The sequence below is a fragment of the Pristiophorus japonicus genome, chromosome 12 (assembly GCF_044704955.1).
Source record: "Pristiophorus japonicus isolate sPriJap1 chromosome 12, sPriJap1.hap1, whole genome shotgun sequence".
NCBI classification, from domain to species: domain Eukaryota; kingdom Metazoa; phylum Chordata; class Chondrichthyes; family Pristiophoridae; genus Pristiophorus; species Pristiophorus japonicus.
The window spans coordinates 56,613,590-56,631,389 of NC_091988.1; the positions used below are offsets into that span (position 1 = coordinate 56,613,590).

Below are 17,800 nucleotides of genomic sequence, written 5' to 3' on the forward strand. Positions count from 1 at the left end.
CAGCCGGTAACTTATGCCTCCAGAAGTCTGTCCCAGGCAAAAAGGGGCTACGGGATGGTAGAAAAGAGGCGCTAGCATGTGTATATGCAATAAAGAAAATGCACAATACCTGTTTGGCAGAAAATTTGAGCTGGAGACAGATCACAAACCCCTAACGTCCCTTTTGGCCGACAACAAGGCCATAAATGCAAATGCATCGGCCCGCATACAGAGGTGGGCACTCACGTTAGCCACCTATGACTACACAATTCGGCACAGACCGGGCACCGAAAACTGCGCCGATGCACTCAGCAGGCTCCCACTAGCCACCACTGAGAGGGCTACCGAGCATGCTGCTGAAATGGTCATGGCTGTTGAAGCTTTCGGAAGCGAAGGCTCACCCGTGACAGCCCGTCAGATTAAAGTCTGGACAAATAGAGACCCGCTATTGTCTCTAGTCAAGAAATGTGTCCTGAATGGGGACTGGGCAGCCACATACAGGGCATGCCCTGAGGAATTTAAACTATTTCACAGGCGCAGGGATGAACTCTAGATTCAGGCCGATTGCCTACTGTGGGGAAACCGCGTAGTCATGCCCCAGATGGGCAGAGAGGTGTTCATCAGAGAACTCCACAATGAGCACCCAGGCATTGTCATGATGAAGGCAATTGCCAGGTCACACGTTTGGTGGCCAGGGGTAGACGCAGATCTGGAACTTTGTGTTCGCAGGTGCAACACGTGTGCCCAGCTGGGCAATGCGCCCAGGGAAGCCCCCCTTAGCCCCTGGTCCTGGCCCGCCAAGCCATGGTCATGCATCCATGTGGACTACGCAGGTCCTTTCATGGGAAAAATGTTTTTGGTTGTAGTAGACGCCTACTCCAAATGGATCGAGTGTGACATTTTAAATTCAAGCACATTCTCTACCACGGTAGAAAGTCTACGGGCAATGTTTGCCGCCCACGGTCTACCGGACATCTTGGTCGGCCACAATGGCTCGTGCTTCACAAGCACTGAATTCCAGGACTTTATGGCAGGCAATGGAATTAACCATGTCAGAATAGCACCATTCAAGCCGGCCTCAAACGGCCAGGCAGAACGAACAGTGCAGATAATCAAACAGGGAATGCACAGAATCCAAGGGCGTTCCCTACAAAGACGCTTATCACGCCTCCTGTTGGCCTACAGATCCCGACCACACTCGCTCACAGGGATTCCACCCGCAGAGCTGCTAATGAAAAGGATGCTCAAAACCCGGTTATCCCTTATACACCCCACCATGAAAGAAATTGTCGAGAGCAGGCGCCAATCACAATATGACTACCATGACAGGAATGCGAGAGGGCGATGTATTGATGTAAATGACCCTGTTTTGTCCTCAACTACGCTGCAGGGTCCAAATGGCTCGCAGGCACTGTGATTGCCAAAGAGGGAAATAGGATTCTGGTCGTTAAACTTACCAATGGACAAATCTGCCGCAAACATGTGGATCAAACAAAAAGGAGGTTCAGCAACCCCATAGGAGAAGCAGAGGAAGAACACGATATAGAGTTCACTCCTCCACAGGTGACCGAACACAGGAACCAAGTGGAGGAGAGCCCAGTCACTGTGGGCAGTCCGGACAGGCCTGAGGCACCGCAAACAGCAGACACTCAGGCTAGCGCCCAACAACCGGAGCCCCAACTCAGGCGCTCCACAAGAGAGCGTAAATCACCAGAGACTCAACCTGTGATCCCAATAAGACTTTGGGGGGGGGAGGTGATGTCATGTATTCAACCAGCATTGTAACCAATGTATAATCTGACCTAAGTTGTATACTGTGAGAACAATGACCACAAGGTGGTGAACTTGTGGGAGACACTCCTAACCTGGACCTTCAGATATAAAAGGGGAAGTTCCACCCACTTCCATCACTTGAGTGCTAAGGAATAAAGGACAGGTCATAGACTGACTTTCTCTCAAGCATGGGCCTCGTGTGCATTTATACTGTATAGTAAGGACATATCAAAGACGCTCCTTAAAACCTACCTCTTTGACCAAGCATCTGCCCTAATATCTTCTTATGTGGCTCGATGTTAAATTTGTTTGATAAGGTTCCTTGAAGTACCTTAGGACGTTTTACTAGGTTAAAGGCGCTATATAAATACAAGTTGTTGTTATGTAGAAAAAGTGCTTCCTGATTTCACTCCACAGGTTTTCATTCTTAAAGGGGTGCACGGCTAATTTTAAAAGCAAATCAGTGCTGAGTGGTTCTTGATCGCTCTGTTCTTTGTCTGTTACTCTGATTCGTGTGATAAAATAATGGATTAGATGTTTTAATGTGTTGTATGAACTCGGAGGGCTGCCTAAGCATTGGTAAAAACAAATTGCAGCTGCCGATTTCCCGTTTATTCAAACCTTTTCCTCAGCAGATATTTAATTACATCCATGACCTTGCTTGTCAAGTCTTGGCTTTCAGTCCTGGGAACACGACACACACAGACTGCTGCCTTTAACTCACATGACAGGCAGCAGTCCCGCCTTTGGGTCCCTCTGATTGGAGGCGGCGGCGCTGCTTTCACTATCGATCGCGATATTGATGATGTCATTCAATGGACCGGCGATTATGGCAAGTCAGGACCCCTGGAAGGGAGATAAATAACAGAGGAGCTTTGAGGATCAGAGGCATCATACAATCAGGACCTAAGGGGCAAGGAGACTGCGGACTATGGGAACCGGGGCTCAGAAATGAAGTGTGTTCGTATGCAACAAAAAAGCAATTTAAAGCCCAAAACGGAGATTTTTGAGGGAACACTAATCTGTTCTTTCTTTCATAGGTCCCGTTAGACCCAAAGTTCTCGGCTGAGGGACCTATACAGGGAATGACGCCTAATTAAGAAGGTTGGATGCGCATCTTACGATGTTGTTTTGTACTTTACGATAATTTACGATAAAAGAACCAGCATGTTGTGATCTGGAAAGCGCTTGTTGGAAGCAGAATCAATGGCCAATTGGATAAATGCTTAGAAAGGGGAAAAAAAACTGCAGGGCTGTGGCGAAAGCGAGGAGGAGTGGGACTACTTGCTCTTTCAAAGAGCCCTCACAGGCAGAATGGGCCGAATGGCCTCCTTCTGTACTGTAAGATTCTGATTCTATAATCAAGTATCACTCCTGGGTTTGTTCTGTATCGTTGTACCTGTGTAAGGGTTTTGATTTAAAAATTGTACTTTTTTAATTTATTTTGCTCAGAAAAAGAAAGGTTGTTCCTGTGTATTAAATAGGTTTGCAATCTGGCCTGCTATTTTAGATCATAAAGAAAGATTTGGATTTATATAGTGCCTTTCACGACCACCGGACGTCTCAAAGCGCTTTACAGCCAATGAAGTACATTTGGAGTGTAGTCACTGTTGTAATGTAGGAAACGCAGCAGCCAATTTGCGCACAAGCAAGCTCCCACAAACAGCAATGTGATAATGATGAGATAATCTGTTTTTGTAATGTTGATTGAGGGATAAATATTGGCCAGGACACCAGGGATGACTCCCCTGCTCTTCTTCAAAATAGTGCCATGGGATCTTTTACGTTCAGTTGAGCGAGCAGATGGGACCTCGGTTTAACATGTCATCTGAAAGACAACACTTCTGACAGTGCAGCGCTCCCTCAGCACTACACTGGAGTGTCAGCCTAGATTTTTGTGCGTTCAAGTCCCTGGAATGGGACTTGAACCCACAACTTTCTGACTCAGAGGCAAGAGTGCTACCCACTGAGTTACAGCTGACACCAGTATTAAATAAGTTTGCAATCTGTCCTGCTCATTTTGATCATAAATGACATTCTTAACCATTTCACCAAGCTGACAGTCTTTGATTACAAGGGAAGGACATTTGTCAGACTGCCTAATATCTGTCCTTGTCAGTGACACATTTATAGCATAGCACCAGCAGCAATAAAACAGTTGTCTGAGGTATAGGTAGCTCTGTCCATACAACTGGCCTCTTTACATTCCATCATCATAGGCAGTCCCTCGAAATCGAGACAGACTTGCTTCCACTCTAAAAGTGAGTTCTTAGGTGACTGAACAGTCCAATTTGGGAATTGCAGTCTCTGTCACAGGTGGGACAGACAGTCGTTGAAGGAAAGGGTGGGTGGGGAGTCTGGTTTGCCACAAGCTCCTTCCACTGCCTGCGCTTGTTTTCTGCATGCTCTCAGTGGCGAGACTCGAGATGCTCAGCGCCCTCCCGGATGCTCTTCGCTTAGGGTGGTCTTTGGCCAGGAACTCCTTCATTTGTAACCAGCATCTAATTCAGGCACACAATACATAAGCAAAAAGTGCTGCACAATGAAGAGTGTGTCATAGCACAACATTGAAACCTGTAGATGCCCAACTCCTTTTAATGTTATGGTTTCTGGCTATTTGTCTGAGCACCAGACCTTCTCCATTGTTTGCCGAAGATCCATGGAGGCCTTGGCATGTGAGACATTTCCCTTGGACTATACGAGTGGACAAAGCTGCTCAGCCTGTGGCCTCAGAATATGGCGAACCCTGTTGGTCATTCCAATTCTGTTGCCATTGGGGGGGGGGGGGGGGGAAAGTAACATTTTTTCTGTCGCAACCATGAAAAACCACCTCATTTGCCGATGTATGGACTCTCTGGAGATAGCAGTACTTTCTTGTTTAATTGACCATATGTGAGAGTGTGAATAGTGCATTGAATCCTTGGATTCTGCTACTGTAAGCCCTTGTATCATCTTTAATATAAAAATTACACTGTGCCCTTGAGCTTTAAGTTCCCATGAAGCCTAAAAATTGGGTCCCAACAACTTATTTGTTAGTGCATAGTGCTGACAGTCAGGTCTTCAACAGGTTTCGGCTTACTGAGCATGGTCGGACCTAATATGAGTTAAAATGATGAGTTGTGTTTATTAGCTGTGAAGCTGAGCTATGTCAGAGACAGATGTTGCCGCATCGGATGTTGACAAATAATACCTCTGCTGAAACGAATGAATCTGTGTTTACTTAATGCATTGAGTTACGTCCCCACAATTCACACACTGACACAACAAGTCTCAGTGAAAATACATTTGATGTGACAAACCTGCTGCCTTTTCCATAATTCTTTTCCTTTCTTCTATTTGAACAGCATGAGGTTTAATTACATGCGGAACGTGAAGAGACTGATTCCCTGAAGAGTGAAGTGTTAACAAGTGTAATGGCCATGATCCTGACTAAAGCAGTGATCGCACTGCTGTGCGTGTGCACTTTGACCCTGGGACGCCGACCGAAACAGGCAAAATCGCCAATTATATCCAATAAGCCGTTTATAACAGTGTGGAATGCTCCCACTGCAGCCTGTCAATCCTTGTTTGGTGTTGATCTCAATCTGGAAATTTTTGACATAATTGCAAACCACAATGACTCATTTATTGGGCAAAAGGTCACCATCTTTTATTATGATAAACTGGGCCATTACCCCTATTACACGGAAAGTGAGGTTTCTGTAAATGGGGGTGTCCCACAGAATGCCAGTTTGAAAGATCACCTTGCAAAGGCCCAAGTAGATGTGGAAAAACTAGTACCACTGAAAGACTTTAGTGGTTTGTCTGTCATTGACTGGGAGGCCTGGAGGCCCTCGTGGATAAGGGACTGGGGTCAGAAAGATATCTACCGAGAGAAATCGAAAGAGCTGGTCCAAAAGAGACATCCTGATTGGTCTGAGAGTCAGGTGATCAAACAAGCGCAATATGAGTATCAACAAGCTGCCAGTGATTTCATGGGACAGACATTGAAGATGGCAAAAAGCCTCAGGCCTTGGGGCTTGTGGGGCTATTATGGCTTTCCCTGTTGCTACAACAATGTATTTTCCAAAAATTACACTGGAGAATGTCCAGATATCGAGAAGAAGAGGAACAACCATCTGATGTGGCTCTGGAAGGAAAGTATTGCCTTATATCCAAGCATCTACCTGGACCCTCAGCTTCGATCAACGGAGAATGCACAAAAGTTTGTTCATTATCGGATCAAAGAGGGCCTGCGGCTTGCTCAAATGGGAGCAAATTACAGTTTGCCTGTCTTGCCATACGCTCGGGTTGCGTATGCAAACACCATGGACTTCCTGACTGAGGTAAGCTGTATGGTTCTCAGCTCTCCAGAAAGGGGTGTGGGGTGATTCCTTGCTCCCAAACTTCCAGTGGGGAGCTGCACTTGCAGATCGGAGAATTGGTCAGTGATGTTGTATCACGTTGCTCAATCCACACTCTTAGGGAGCGCAGGATTGTGGGATCGACCCAATGATCCCATTAACACAGGTGTCTGAATCCAAAGAAGCACAGTAACCCAGGGTAGCAAAGTCTGAGTGGGCCTATTAAAATACATGGGGGGCAGAGTTTCCACTTTGGGCGCATTCGGCCATTCCGCTCAAATTCATTTGCATATTGGTGAATGCAAAATCTGCCATGAACCAGTGCAAGCGGGCAGTTTCAAAACGTAATTTAAAAAAATGTTGCTTTAAAACTTATTCTTTGACATATTAAAGAGTGGTAACTTGGTAAAATTTGATTAATACCACTGAAAATGGATTTATCACAAAAAATAAGTATTTTAAATCACAGTGTCAATCTACCAGATGAATATGTGGCTTGAGCAGTGGTGCAGCAGGGAGGGATTCAAATTCCTGGGACATTGGAACCGGTTCTGGGGGAGGTGGGACCAGTACAAACTGGACAGTCTGCATCTGGGCAGGACCGGAACCAATGTCCTAGGAGGAGTCTTTGCTAGTGCTGTTGATGAGGAGTTAAACTAATATGGCAGGGGGATGGGAACCTATGCAGGGAGACAGAGGGAAGTAGAATGGAGGCAGAAGCAAAAGACAGAAGAAGAGTAAAAGTGGAGGGTAGAGAAAACTAAGGCAAAAAGCATAAAGGGCCACATTACAGCAAAATTCTAAAGGGGCAAAGTGTGTTAGAAAGACAAGCATGAAGGCTCTGTGCCTCAATGCGAGGAATATTCTGAATAAGGTGGACGAATTAACTGTGCAGATAGCAGTTAATGGGTATGATGTAATTGGCATCACGGAGACATGGCTCCAGGGTGACCAAGGCTGGGAACTCAACATCCAGGGGTATTCAACACTTAGGAAGAATAGACAGAAAGCAAAAGGAGGCGGGGTGGCATTGCTGGTTAAAGAGGAAATTAATGCAATAGTAAGAAAGGACATTAGCTTGGATGATGTGGAATCGGTATGGGTGGAGCTGCGGAATACCAAGGGGCAGAAAATGCTAGTGGGAGTTGTTTACAGGCCACCAAACAGTAGTAGTAGTAGTAAGCTTGGGGACAGCATCAAACAAGAAATTAGGGATGCATGTAATAAAAGTACAGCAGTTATCATGGGTGACTTTAATTTACATATTGATTGGACTAACCAAACTGGTAGCAATGCGGTGGAGGAGGATTTCCTGGAGTGTATTAGGGATGGTTTTCTAGACCAATATGTCAAGGAACCAACCAGGGAGCTGGCCATCCTAGACTGGGTGATGTGTAATGAGAAAGGACTAATTAGCAATCTTGTTGTGCGAGACCCCTTGGGGAAGAGTGACCACAACATGGTAGAATTCTTTATTATAATGGAGAGTGACACAGTTAATTCAGAAACTAGGGTCCTGAAAGGTAACTTCGATGGTTTGAGGCGTAAATTGGCTAGAATAGACTGGCAAATGATACTTAAGGGGTTGATGGTGGACAGGCAATGGCAAACATTGAAAGATCACATGGATGAACTTCAGCAATTGTACATCCCTGTCTGGAGTAAAAATAAAACGTGGCGAACAAGGGAAATTAAACATAGTGTTAAATCCAAGGAAGAAGCATATAAATTGGCCAGAAAAAGCAGCAAACCTAAGGACTGGGAGAAATTTAGAATTCAGCAGAGGAGGACAAAGGGTTTAATTAGGAGGGGGAAAATAGAGTATGAGAAGAAGCTTGCCGGGAACCTAAAAACTGACTGCAAAAGCTTCTATAGATATGTGAAGAGAAAAAGATTAGTGAAGACATACGTAGGTCCCTTGCAGTCAGATTCAGGTGAATTTATAATGGGGAACAAAGAAATGGCAGACCAATTGAACAAATACTTTGGTTCTGTCTTCACGAAGGAAGACACAAATAACCTTCCGGAAGTACTAGGGGACCGAGGGTCTAGTGAGAAGAGGAACTGAAGGATATCCTTATTAGGCGGGAAATTGTGTTGGGAAATTGATGGGATTGAAGGCCGATAAATCCCCGGGGCCTGATAGTCTGCATTCCAGAGTGCTTGAGGAAGTGGCCCTAGAAATAGTGGATGCATTGGTGATCATTTTCCAACAGTCTATCGACTCGGGATCAGTTCCTATGGACTGGGGGGTAACTAATGTAACACCACTTTTTAAAAAGGGAGGGAGAGAGAAAGTGGGTAATTATAGACCGGTTAGCCTGACATCAGTGGCGGGGAAAATGCTGGAATCAATTATTAAGTATAAAATAGCAGCGCAATTGGAAAGCAGTGACAGGATCGGTCCAAGTCAGCATGGATTTATGAAGGGGAAATCTTGCTTGACAATTCTGGAATTTTTTGAGGATGTAACTAGTAGAGTGGACAAGGGAGAACCAGTGGATGTAGTGTATTTGGACTTTCAAAAGGCTTTTGACAAGGTCCCACACAAGAGATTGGTGTGCAAAATCAAAGCACATGGTATTGGGGGTAATATACTGACGTGGATAGAGAACTGGTTGGCAGACAGGAAGCAGAGAGTCGGGATAAACAGGTCCTTTTCAGAATGGCAGCCAGTGACTAGTGGAGTGCCGCAGGGTTCAGTGCTGGGATCCCCAGCTCTTTACAATATACATCAATGATTTGAATGAAGGAATTGAGTGTAATATCTCCAAGTTTGCAGATGGCACTAAACTGGGTGGCGGTGTGAGCTGTGAGGGGGATGCTAAAAGGCTGCAGGGTGACTGGGACAGGTTAGGTGAGTGGGCAACTGCATGGCAGATGCAGTATAATGTGGATAAATTTGAGGTTATCCACTTTGGGGGCAAAAACACGAAGACAGAATATTATCTGAATGGTGGCAGATTAGGAAAAGGGGAGGTACAGCGAGACCTGGTTCATCAGTCATTGAAAGTTGGCATACAGGTACAGCAGGCGGTAAAGAAGGCAAATGGTATGTTGGCCTTCATAGCTAGGGGATTTGAGTATAGGAGCAGGGAGGTCTTACTGCAGTTGTACAGGGCCTTGGTGAGGCCTCACCTAGAATATTGTGTTCAGTTTTGATCTCCTAATCTGAGGAAGGACGTTCTTGCTATTGAGGGAGTGCAGCGAAGGTTCACCAGACTGATTCCCAGGATGGCTGGACTGACATATGAGGAGAGACTGGATCAACTGGGCCTTTATACATTGGAGTTTAGAAGGATGAGAGGGGATCTCATAGAAACATACAAGATTCTTACTGGACGGGACAGGTTAGATGCGGGTAGATTGTTCCCGATGTTGGGGAAATCCAGAACCAGAGGACACAGTCTTAGAATAAGTGGTAGGCCATTTAGGACTGAGATGAGGAGAAACTTCTTCACTCAGAGAGTTGTTAACCTGTGGAATTCCCTGCCACAGAGAGTTGTTGATGCCAGTTCATTGGATATATTCAAGAGGGATTTAGATATGGCCCTTACGGCTAAGGGGACCAAGGGGTATGGAGAGAAAGCAGGAAAGGGGTACTGAGGAAATGATCAGCCATGATCTTATTGAATGGAGGTGCAGGCTCGAAGGGCCGAATGGCCTACTCATGCACCTATTTTCTATGTTTCTATGTTTACCATCTAGTAAGAACATAAGAAATAGGAGCAGGAGTAGGCCACATGGTCTTTCGAGCTTACTTTGGCATTCAATGAGATTATGGCTGATCTTCGACCTCAACTTCACCTTCCTGCCAGATCTCCATATCCCTTGATTCCCTTAGTATCCAAAAATCTATCGATCCCTGTCTTGAATATACTCAACAGCTGAGCTTCCACGGCCCTCTGGGGTAGCGAATTCCAAAGATTCACAACCCTGTGAGTGAAGAAATTTCTCCTCATCTCAGTCCTAAATGGCCGACCCCTTATTCTGAGACCGTGACCCCTACTTCTAGACTCTCCAGCCAGGGTAACCTCCTCCCAGCATCTACCCTCTGAAACCCCTTAAAAATTTTATCTGTTTCTGCAAGATCGCCTCTCATTCTTCTAAACTGTAGGGAATATAGGCCTAGTCTACTCAGTCTGTCCTCATAGGACAATCCCCCATCCCAGAAGTCCGTCTAGTGAACCTTCATTGCACTCCCTCAAAGGCAAGTATATCCTTCCATAAGTAAGGAGACCAAAACTGTACACAGTACTCCAGGTGTGGTCTCACCAAAACCCTGTATAATTGCAGTAAGACTTCTTTACTCTTATACTCCAATCCTTTTGTAGTAAAGGCTAACATACCATTTGCACATGTGAGTAACTCAATTTTAAATTAATGAAAATGACTTAAAAAGATACACAAAACTACTTTCTGGTTAGATTGGGGTACAGTTCCTTAGTACTATAAATTAAAAAATTCATTCAAAACCTTTCAAAATGTTCCTGTTAGTGTCCTTGCACCCAAAAGATCCAATTTAATTTTTGGAGCCTCCTCGAAGGCCTGCAAATGAGTCCAATTAGCGGGAACTTCCAATGGTGATTAATTTACCCTGCGGGGGGATAGCCAGTATTTTGGGTGGGGCCTGCTTCTAGCGCAAAAGATTGAGGAAACTCGAGTTGCGGCGAATGTAATTTGCATTTAAATTCTGTGATCTTTTACGTTGGTTACGGCGATATCGGATGAATTTCGCCAAAGAAACCAAAGCAATTGGGCGGAAACTCCAGGCCTGTGTGTTCCTGAAAATAAAATTAAAGAATCCCCAACGGCAATAGGTAACTGAGCCAAACAGACCAGAAATTTCCTGGGTTCAATTTCTAGTATGCCGTGAGTTAGTTGACCTCAATTGGTCACCACAATCGGTCTCTTAGCCACTGGGCTAGGAGAGGAAAATCTTCCAGAGTTACTGCTCTTAATTGCTGTCAAAATTGTGTAAATATGACACAACTCACCTGTCAAGCTTGGTTGTGATACCCTCCAAGATGAATAGTCCACCCAAAACTCACTGTCTAAACTCAGTATGCAAATACTCTCTAATAGTTAGCAATGGTGAAGTGATGAAAGACAGGACTTGCTATGTAAGAGTGAAAGAGAAAGCTAGGAGCAGAAACATGAGAGCCGAGGTGTGAATGAACATAATGCTCAATACAGGTTGGACCTCTCTGGTCCAGCACCCTCGGGACCTGACCGATGCTGAAACAGAGAATTTTCTGAACCTCGGGAGGTCAGTGCTGGTGATCGCTGAGTGAGGGAGAAGAGGCAGCGAATGTTGGTGATTGGACATTTCTATCTGTCTCAGGTCTGACGCCCCTTCACTGCGCCATCAAGTCCCACAATTCCACAATCTGAGGAAGCAGAGTGAGATGCTGAGTGTTACGCGAATGCTCCAAGCCTCGGAAAGCGGCTGTTCCACAACCTAATACTGAACCACGGATGTTTCCGGATCAGAGAGTTCCGGACCTGAGAGGTTCAACCTGCACTATTAAGTTGCTTTTTTTTGAACAGAAGTTTATTTTGCATCCTTCATTCAGCCTCTGCGCAAAAATCCAAATGAATCACCACAGTAGAAAACATATACCCGACAAACTGTTGGGTTAAGAGGCTGTGACAAAGTCTAATCCATTAACCTGTGATGGAAGCACGACCAAAATCCCAAACTCTAATATCACAGTTTTGTCTTTGCTTAATTTTTCAGATTGACTTGGTCCACACAATTGGAGAGAGTGTTGCTATGGGAGCTGCAGGGATTGTCCTTTGGGGGAGCTCAGATTATGCCCACTCTCAGGTAAAATGTGTCACCTGGTCATTTTGTACTGAAATATTAGAACACTTACACTTTAGTGATGTTCCATACTTTCAAGGCTTATTTTCCAGGTTTCAAGCTTTATTTATCTGATAAACACCCCATCTCCCAATCTTCATCTCTGTTCTCCACTGCCCCACTCTTTTTACCATCCTGAGCCAGACTCCATTTTACAAACACATTTTCTATTGAGAAACCATGGTGAAGGGCCAAGGCTCATAGAACGGGACAGCAGAGTTGAAGAAAAATAAGAGAAGTTAACATGGGTTTTAAAAGCCTGAAGATTGCAGGAAGAAGTTTAATTGATTTTAGATAAAGATTGCCACAATTTTGAGACCCTGGGAAAGGGCTTAGAATGGAGGACAGTGCAATAAATACACCGAGAGGATCCAGGTAGGTAGAAGAGGTACAGGGCGCACATTTAGATATTCTCCGTCCCCCATTCTGTCTCCACACTATTAACAGGAAGGCTGAGATTACATAGTCTACCTTTCAGACATATCAATGGATATAGGACCTATAGCCATGGCCAGTTGACCAGGAGATGTCAATACCTGGTACAGAAAAATACTTTCTACCCTCCTTTAACACCCCTCCCCAGTTATTAAAAAAAAGCATACAATCCAAATTTTAAAAGTAATTTGGTGTACCTTCATGGTATGGAATAAAATAATTCAGAATCCAAGTTTACTTTACAATTGCCCGTCCAACGATTTCTCAGTTTCCACGACACCATTGGACTATTTGAAGGTGAAGGAAACACATTGGGGCAGAAATTCCCAGGAGAACTTCCCACGGGCAAATCAATAAAGGATAGACATAAAATGCACACTTACCTGAAGCTGCTGCACCCGCTGGAACTCCCGATCCACAGGCCTCCTCTCCCTACGACGCGCAGCGGGTGCACGTCGGGACGTCCGCAGGAGTCACGTGTGCCTGGATACCCAATCACAAGTAAGTATTTTTTCATTCATTGTAATGAGTTTCGTAAGTTACAATGACCGTTGAATACATGACAGTGTAAGTTACGAAACTCCTGTTACAATGAATGAGGAAAAACCCCAAAATGCACAAACATTACATAAAACATTTAAAAAAACCTCACACAATAAACTAATAGAAATTAAAAATATTACACGTTTTTTAAAAAAAACAATTGCCGATTTTTAAAAAAAGGTTAGGGTTTAAAATCACATTATCTGAGTGGGCAGGGTTTTAACATAAATGTTTTTTAAATTTTAATTTTTATCATGTTTTTTCTATGTTTTTAAACTCTTACGCCTGTAAAAGTCGGCTATGCGCCTGCTTTTTCAGGTGCAAGAGTTTTGAGGACATTTGCCAGGCAAGATATGGGTAAATAGCCCAAACTTCCACGTACAAATGTTCTCGCTCCCGATCTGCAGATGATCTGTCAAGCTCCAGCGTGATATATCGGAAAAACCGGTTTTCAGTGCATGCCCATTACGCGCTGAAAACCGGCTTTTCCGATGCCTTCCCAGGTCCGTAGAATCTTTGTACGGACCCGGGACGTCGGAAATTCTGCACCATTATAAAAAGCAAGAAATATCATTAATGAAACCTTTTTGTTTCCTGTTCAGGAATCTTGCCTTGCTTTGAAAGCATACATCAATGGAATCCTGGGTAGCTATATTGTGAATGCAACAAATGCTGCAATGATCTGCAGTTGGTTGTTGTGCACAGGCCACGGCAGATGTGTGCGGACAAGCAAAGATACGCAGGCCTACCTGCACCTAAACCCAGACACCTTTGCCGTGAAAGTGAACCCTTCAGACAAAGGCCCAGCATTCTTCCTGTGGGGACAGACCGCTAAGGAAGACGAGAGAGAAATGGCAGCCAGATTTAAGTGCCACTGTTACAGTGGATGGATGGGAGCACGCTGCGAGATCGCAAACGGATAGAGCAGTGATGCAATGTAACATTTGGTCTGGACTTAAAAAGTGAACAAACACTAACCTGCAACCATGGTTTACTTTACATTTTCATGAATGGATTCATTTTGCTGAATTTGCTTTCTTCTGGTGTCATTACGTTAAACTTTACGCACAATGAATATCCAATAAAGCATTTTGCACACAGGTCATTGACTGTTTTTTCATGTGACGTTGATAGTCTTGTTTCCAACATTACAACAGTGACTACGCTTCAGAAGTATTTCATTGGCTGTAAAGTGCTTTGAGACGTCCGGTGGTCATGAAAGGCGCTATATAAATATAAGTCTTAGTTTTGTGTTTCAATCTGGTCAATGAAATGGGACATATTTTTATTTGTTGTTTTTGAAGCACATTGGCTTCATTCCCTTCATGTCCTATCTGGAAGGTGATGATTCATGTTGCAGTGCTGTTTCTCGAGCTTCTATAGCCATCTGCTACATTGCTTAAATGGCTGTCTTCATATGTGAGTCTACTCCACTGAAGCTAAGATTTTCTAATTGTTATTAACATTACTGTTAACCTGTTTAAAATGATTGGGTCAACATTAGGTTGGCATTAATGCCAATCATTATATGTAGCATGAAGTGGCGGTGGGCTATTCTTAAAGAAAGAAGAAAGACTTGTATTTATATAGCGCCTTTCATAACCACTGGATGTCCCAAGGCGCTTTAAAGCCAATGAAGTACTTTTGAAGTGTAGTCACTGTTGTAGGAAACGTGGCAGGCAATTTGCACATAATAAGGCCCCACAAACAGCAATGTGATAATGACCAGATAATCTCTTTTTTTGTGTTGATTGTAGGGTAAATATTGGCCAGGACATCGGGGATTACTCCCCTGCTCTTTTTTGAAATAGTGCCATGCGTTCTTTTACATCCACCCAAGAGAGCAGACAGGGCCTCGGTTTAACGTCTCATCTGAAAAGTGGCACCTCCAACAGTGCAACACTCCTTCAGCACTGCACTGGAGTGTCAGCCCAGATTTTTGTGCTCAAGTCTCTGGAGTGGGGCTTGCAACCCACAACCATCTGACTCAGAGGTGAGAGTGCTACAAATCTTTCCATTGGAAACAAAATTAACCAGTTAAATTAAGTGCCCCCCAATCCCAAACATTTTTCAAGGCCCTTTTCTGTTTTTTTTTGCTTTTTTTGTATTTTTGTAGTTTTTTTTGTGGGTTTTTTTTGGGCACTAAAACCATAATTTACAAGTGCCCCCTATAAAAGGGGAGGGGGACACTAAAACCCGGCAATTAAAACAAATTAAACTTTAAAACATATAAAAACAAATTAAAATTGGGTTGCCGGGGGTGATGATGCACTCCAGTCCCTCCGGTGCCGACCTCTCACGGAAGGCCGCGAGTGTACCGGTGGACACCGCCTGCTCCATCTCTAAGGACACCCTGGCACGGATGTACGCACGGATGAGAGGCACGCAGTCAGGCTGAACGACCCCCTCGACCGCCCGCTGCCTGGACCGACTGATGGCCCACTTGGCCGTGCCCAGGAGCAGTCCTACAAGGAGGTCTTCGGACCTACCCGCTCCCCTCTGCACAGGGTGCCCAAAGATCAGGAATGTGGGACTGAAGTGCAACCAGAATTTCAGGAGCAGCCCCTTTAAATAGTTGAACAGGGGCTACAATCACGTGCATTCAATAAAAACATGGAACACGGACTCCCCCAGACCGCAGAAATTGCAGGCGGCCTGGGAGCCCGCGAACCGGCTTAAAAATTTATTGCACGGGACTGCTCCATGCACCACCCTCCAGGCCAAGTCCCCGATAAATAGTGGGAGGACTCCCGCGTAGAGTGCACTCCATCGGGGACCCCCGCCTCCTCCGGACGGCAAGATGGTACGCCATGGCGTGTCCGGACGGCAGGCGAGGATGGTAAGGTTGAGAGTGTGCAAGAGCAGCCTGTACAGGAATTCCCTCCGCACAGAACTGAAAGGCACAGAGGGGATTTCCCCGAAACGGCTCAATTTGTGAGGCGCGTCTCCCGAGGGAGGTTGCGGGGTTTGGCGCTGATGAGGAATTCCGTCCGGATGGGGGTCAGTTCGGACGGGATCTCCCCACGTGCTTGAGCCTCCTCGACACACCTAACGGAGTCAGGGCCCAGCGCTGTTTTTAGCGACTCGATGGCATCGGCTGCGCGGCGGACGTCGGCCGAATTTAGGCGCCGTGCCAGCACGTCTGGCGCCATCCAGCCCGCTCCTCTGCCATCGAGCAGGTCCCTGACCCTGGTCACCTCACCAGCCACAGTCCTCTCGTCCGACTGCCACCTAAAACCTCGGTCGTGGTGGTACGGATTCCCGAGCAGCGGCTCCTGCAGGACAGCCGCCACTCCAGCCAGTGGAGAGCTGCGCTTGGTGGAGACTCTGTTCCAGTCCCTGGTGAGTTCCTTGTAAAAGACAGGCAGCCCCTGGATGGCGGTCCTGATGCCCCCCAAGCTCATAAACAGGGGGTGCATGTACTGCTGGCGGAAGAAATGCGACGCCAGCGCACGCCACCTGGGAGGGGGCTCAACGTAAAGGTATCTCTGTAGGGTCTGAAGACGGAAAGTCGCGAGCTGGGTGCTGACGCACACCAACGACTGACCGCCCTCCCTAAGCGGGAGACTCAAGACCGCCGCAGAGACCCAGTGCTTCCTGTTGTCCAGAAGAAGTCCACCAGCTTCTCCTGTATCTTGGCGACAAACGCAGGGGGAGGGGTCAAAGTGACTAGCCGGTATCACAGCATAGCGGCCACCAGCTGGTTTATGACTAGCGCTCGACCCCTGTAGGACAGCACTCGGAGCAGTCCTGTCCAGCGCCCTAGGCGAGCGGCGAACTTGGCCTCCAGCTCTTGCCAGTTCGCCGACCAGGCTTCCTCGTCGGGGCTAAGATAGACTCCCAGATAGAGGAGATGGGTCGTGCTCCAGGCAAAAGACCTGAGCTCCTCCAGCAGGGAGTCCACCCGCCAGTGACCCACCAGGAATCCGGAACATTTCTCCCAGTTGATCCTGCGGAGGATGCGGCCGAGTAAATCTCCTGGCACTCACGCATCCTCCGCAGGTCAATGCGCAAAAGTGCCATGGAATCTTTTATGTCCACCTGAAATAGCAGACAGGACCTCGGTTTAATGTCTCTTCTGAAAGATAACACCTCCAACAGCACAGCACTGGAGTATCAGCCTAGATTTTTGTGCTCAAGTCTCAGGAGTGGGACTTGAACCCCCAACCTTCTGACTCAGAGGCGAGAGTGCTACAACTCTTTTGGAGTAAACAAAATAAACATTAAATCAAGTGCCCCCCGATCTGGGGGACACTCCAAACAATTTTGAAGGCCCTTTTTTGGTTTTTTTGTACTTTTTTTGTAGTTTTTTTTGTTTTTTGTTTTTTTTGGGCACTAAAATCATAATTTTTCAAGTGCTCCCTATAAAAGGGGAGGGGGACACTAAAACCAGCATTTAAAATAAATTAGACTTTAAAACATATAAAATCAAATTAAAATTTGGTTGCCGTGGATAATAATGCACTCAGTCCCTCCGGTGCCCACCTCTTGTGGAAGGCCGCGAGCATACCGGTGGACACCGCGTGCTCCATCTCTAAGGACACACTGGCCCGGATGTAGGCGCGGAAGAGAGGTCGGGCTGAACGACCCCCTCGACCGCCCGCTGCCTGGACCGGCTGATGGCACCCTTGGCCGTGCCCAGGAGCAGTCCTACGACGAGGCCCTCAGACCTACCCGCTCCCCTCCGCACAGGGTGCCCAAAGATCAAGAGTGTGAGACTGAAGTGCAACCAGAAATTGAGGAGCAGCCCCTTTAAATAATGAAACAGGGGCTGCAACCTCGCACACTCCATAAAAACGTGGAACACGGACTTTTCCAGACCGCAGAAATTGCAGGTGGCCTGGGAGCCCGTAAACCGGCT

At 46.1% G+C, this 17,800-nt stretch overlaps 1 protein-coding gene across 1 annotated transcript; it reads left to right on the top strand.

Moving 5' to 3' along the window:
- Positions 1 to 2,548: 2,548 nt before the first annotated feature.
- Positions 2,549 to 14,040, top strand: LOC139277273 (hyaluronidase-like). The gene is made up of 5 exons (XM_070895516.1): positions 2,549 to 2,708; positions 2,793 to 2,856; positions 5,097 to 6,077; positions 11,836 to 11,925; positions 13,542 to 14,040. Exons 3-5 carry the CDS (start codon positions 5,166 to 5,168, stop codon positions 13,860 to 13,862), a joined length of 1,323 nt encoding a protein of 440 aa, XP_070751617.1. The 5' UTR covers positions 2,549 to 2,708; positions 2,793 to 2,856; positions 5,097 to 5,165; the 3' UTR covers positions 13,863 to 14,040.
- Positions 14,041 to 17,800: the final 3,760 nt, after the last annotated feature.

Excerpts from the sequence above, each read along its gene's own strand:
- LOC139277273 (XM_070895516.1), top strand. The coding sequence starts at position 5,166 with ATGGCCATGATCCTGACTAAAGCAGTGATCGCACTGCTGTGCGTGTGC. Across the intron at positions 6,078-11,835 it reads CCATGGACTTCCTGACTGAG|ATTGACTTGGTCCACACAAT; the intron begins GTAAGCTGTATG and ends TTAATTTTTCAG. Across the intron at positions 11,926-13,541 it reads CAGATTATGCCCACTCTCAG|GAATCTTGCCTTGCTTTGAA; the intron begins GTAAAATGTGTC and ends TTTCCTGTTCAG.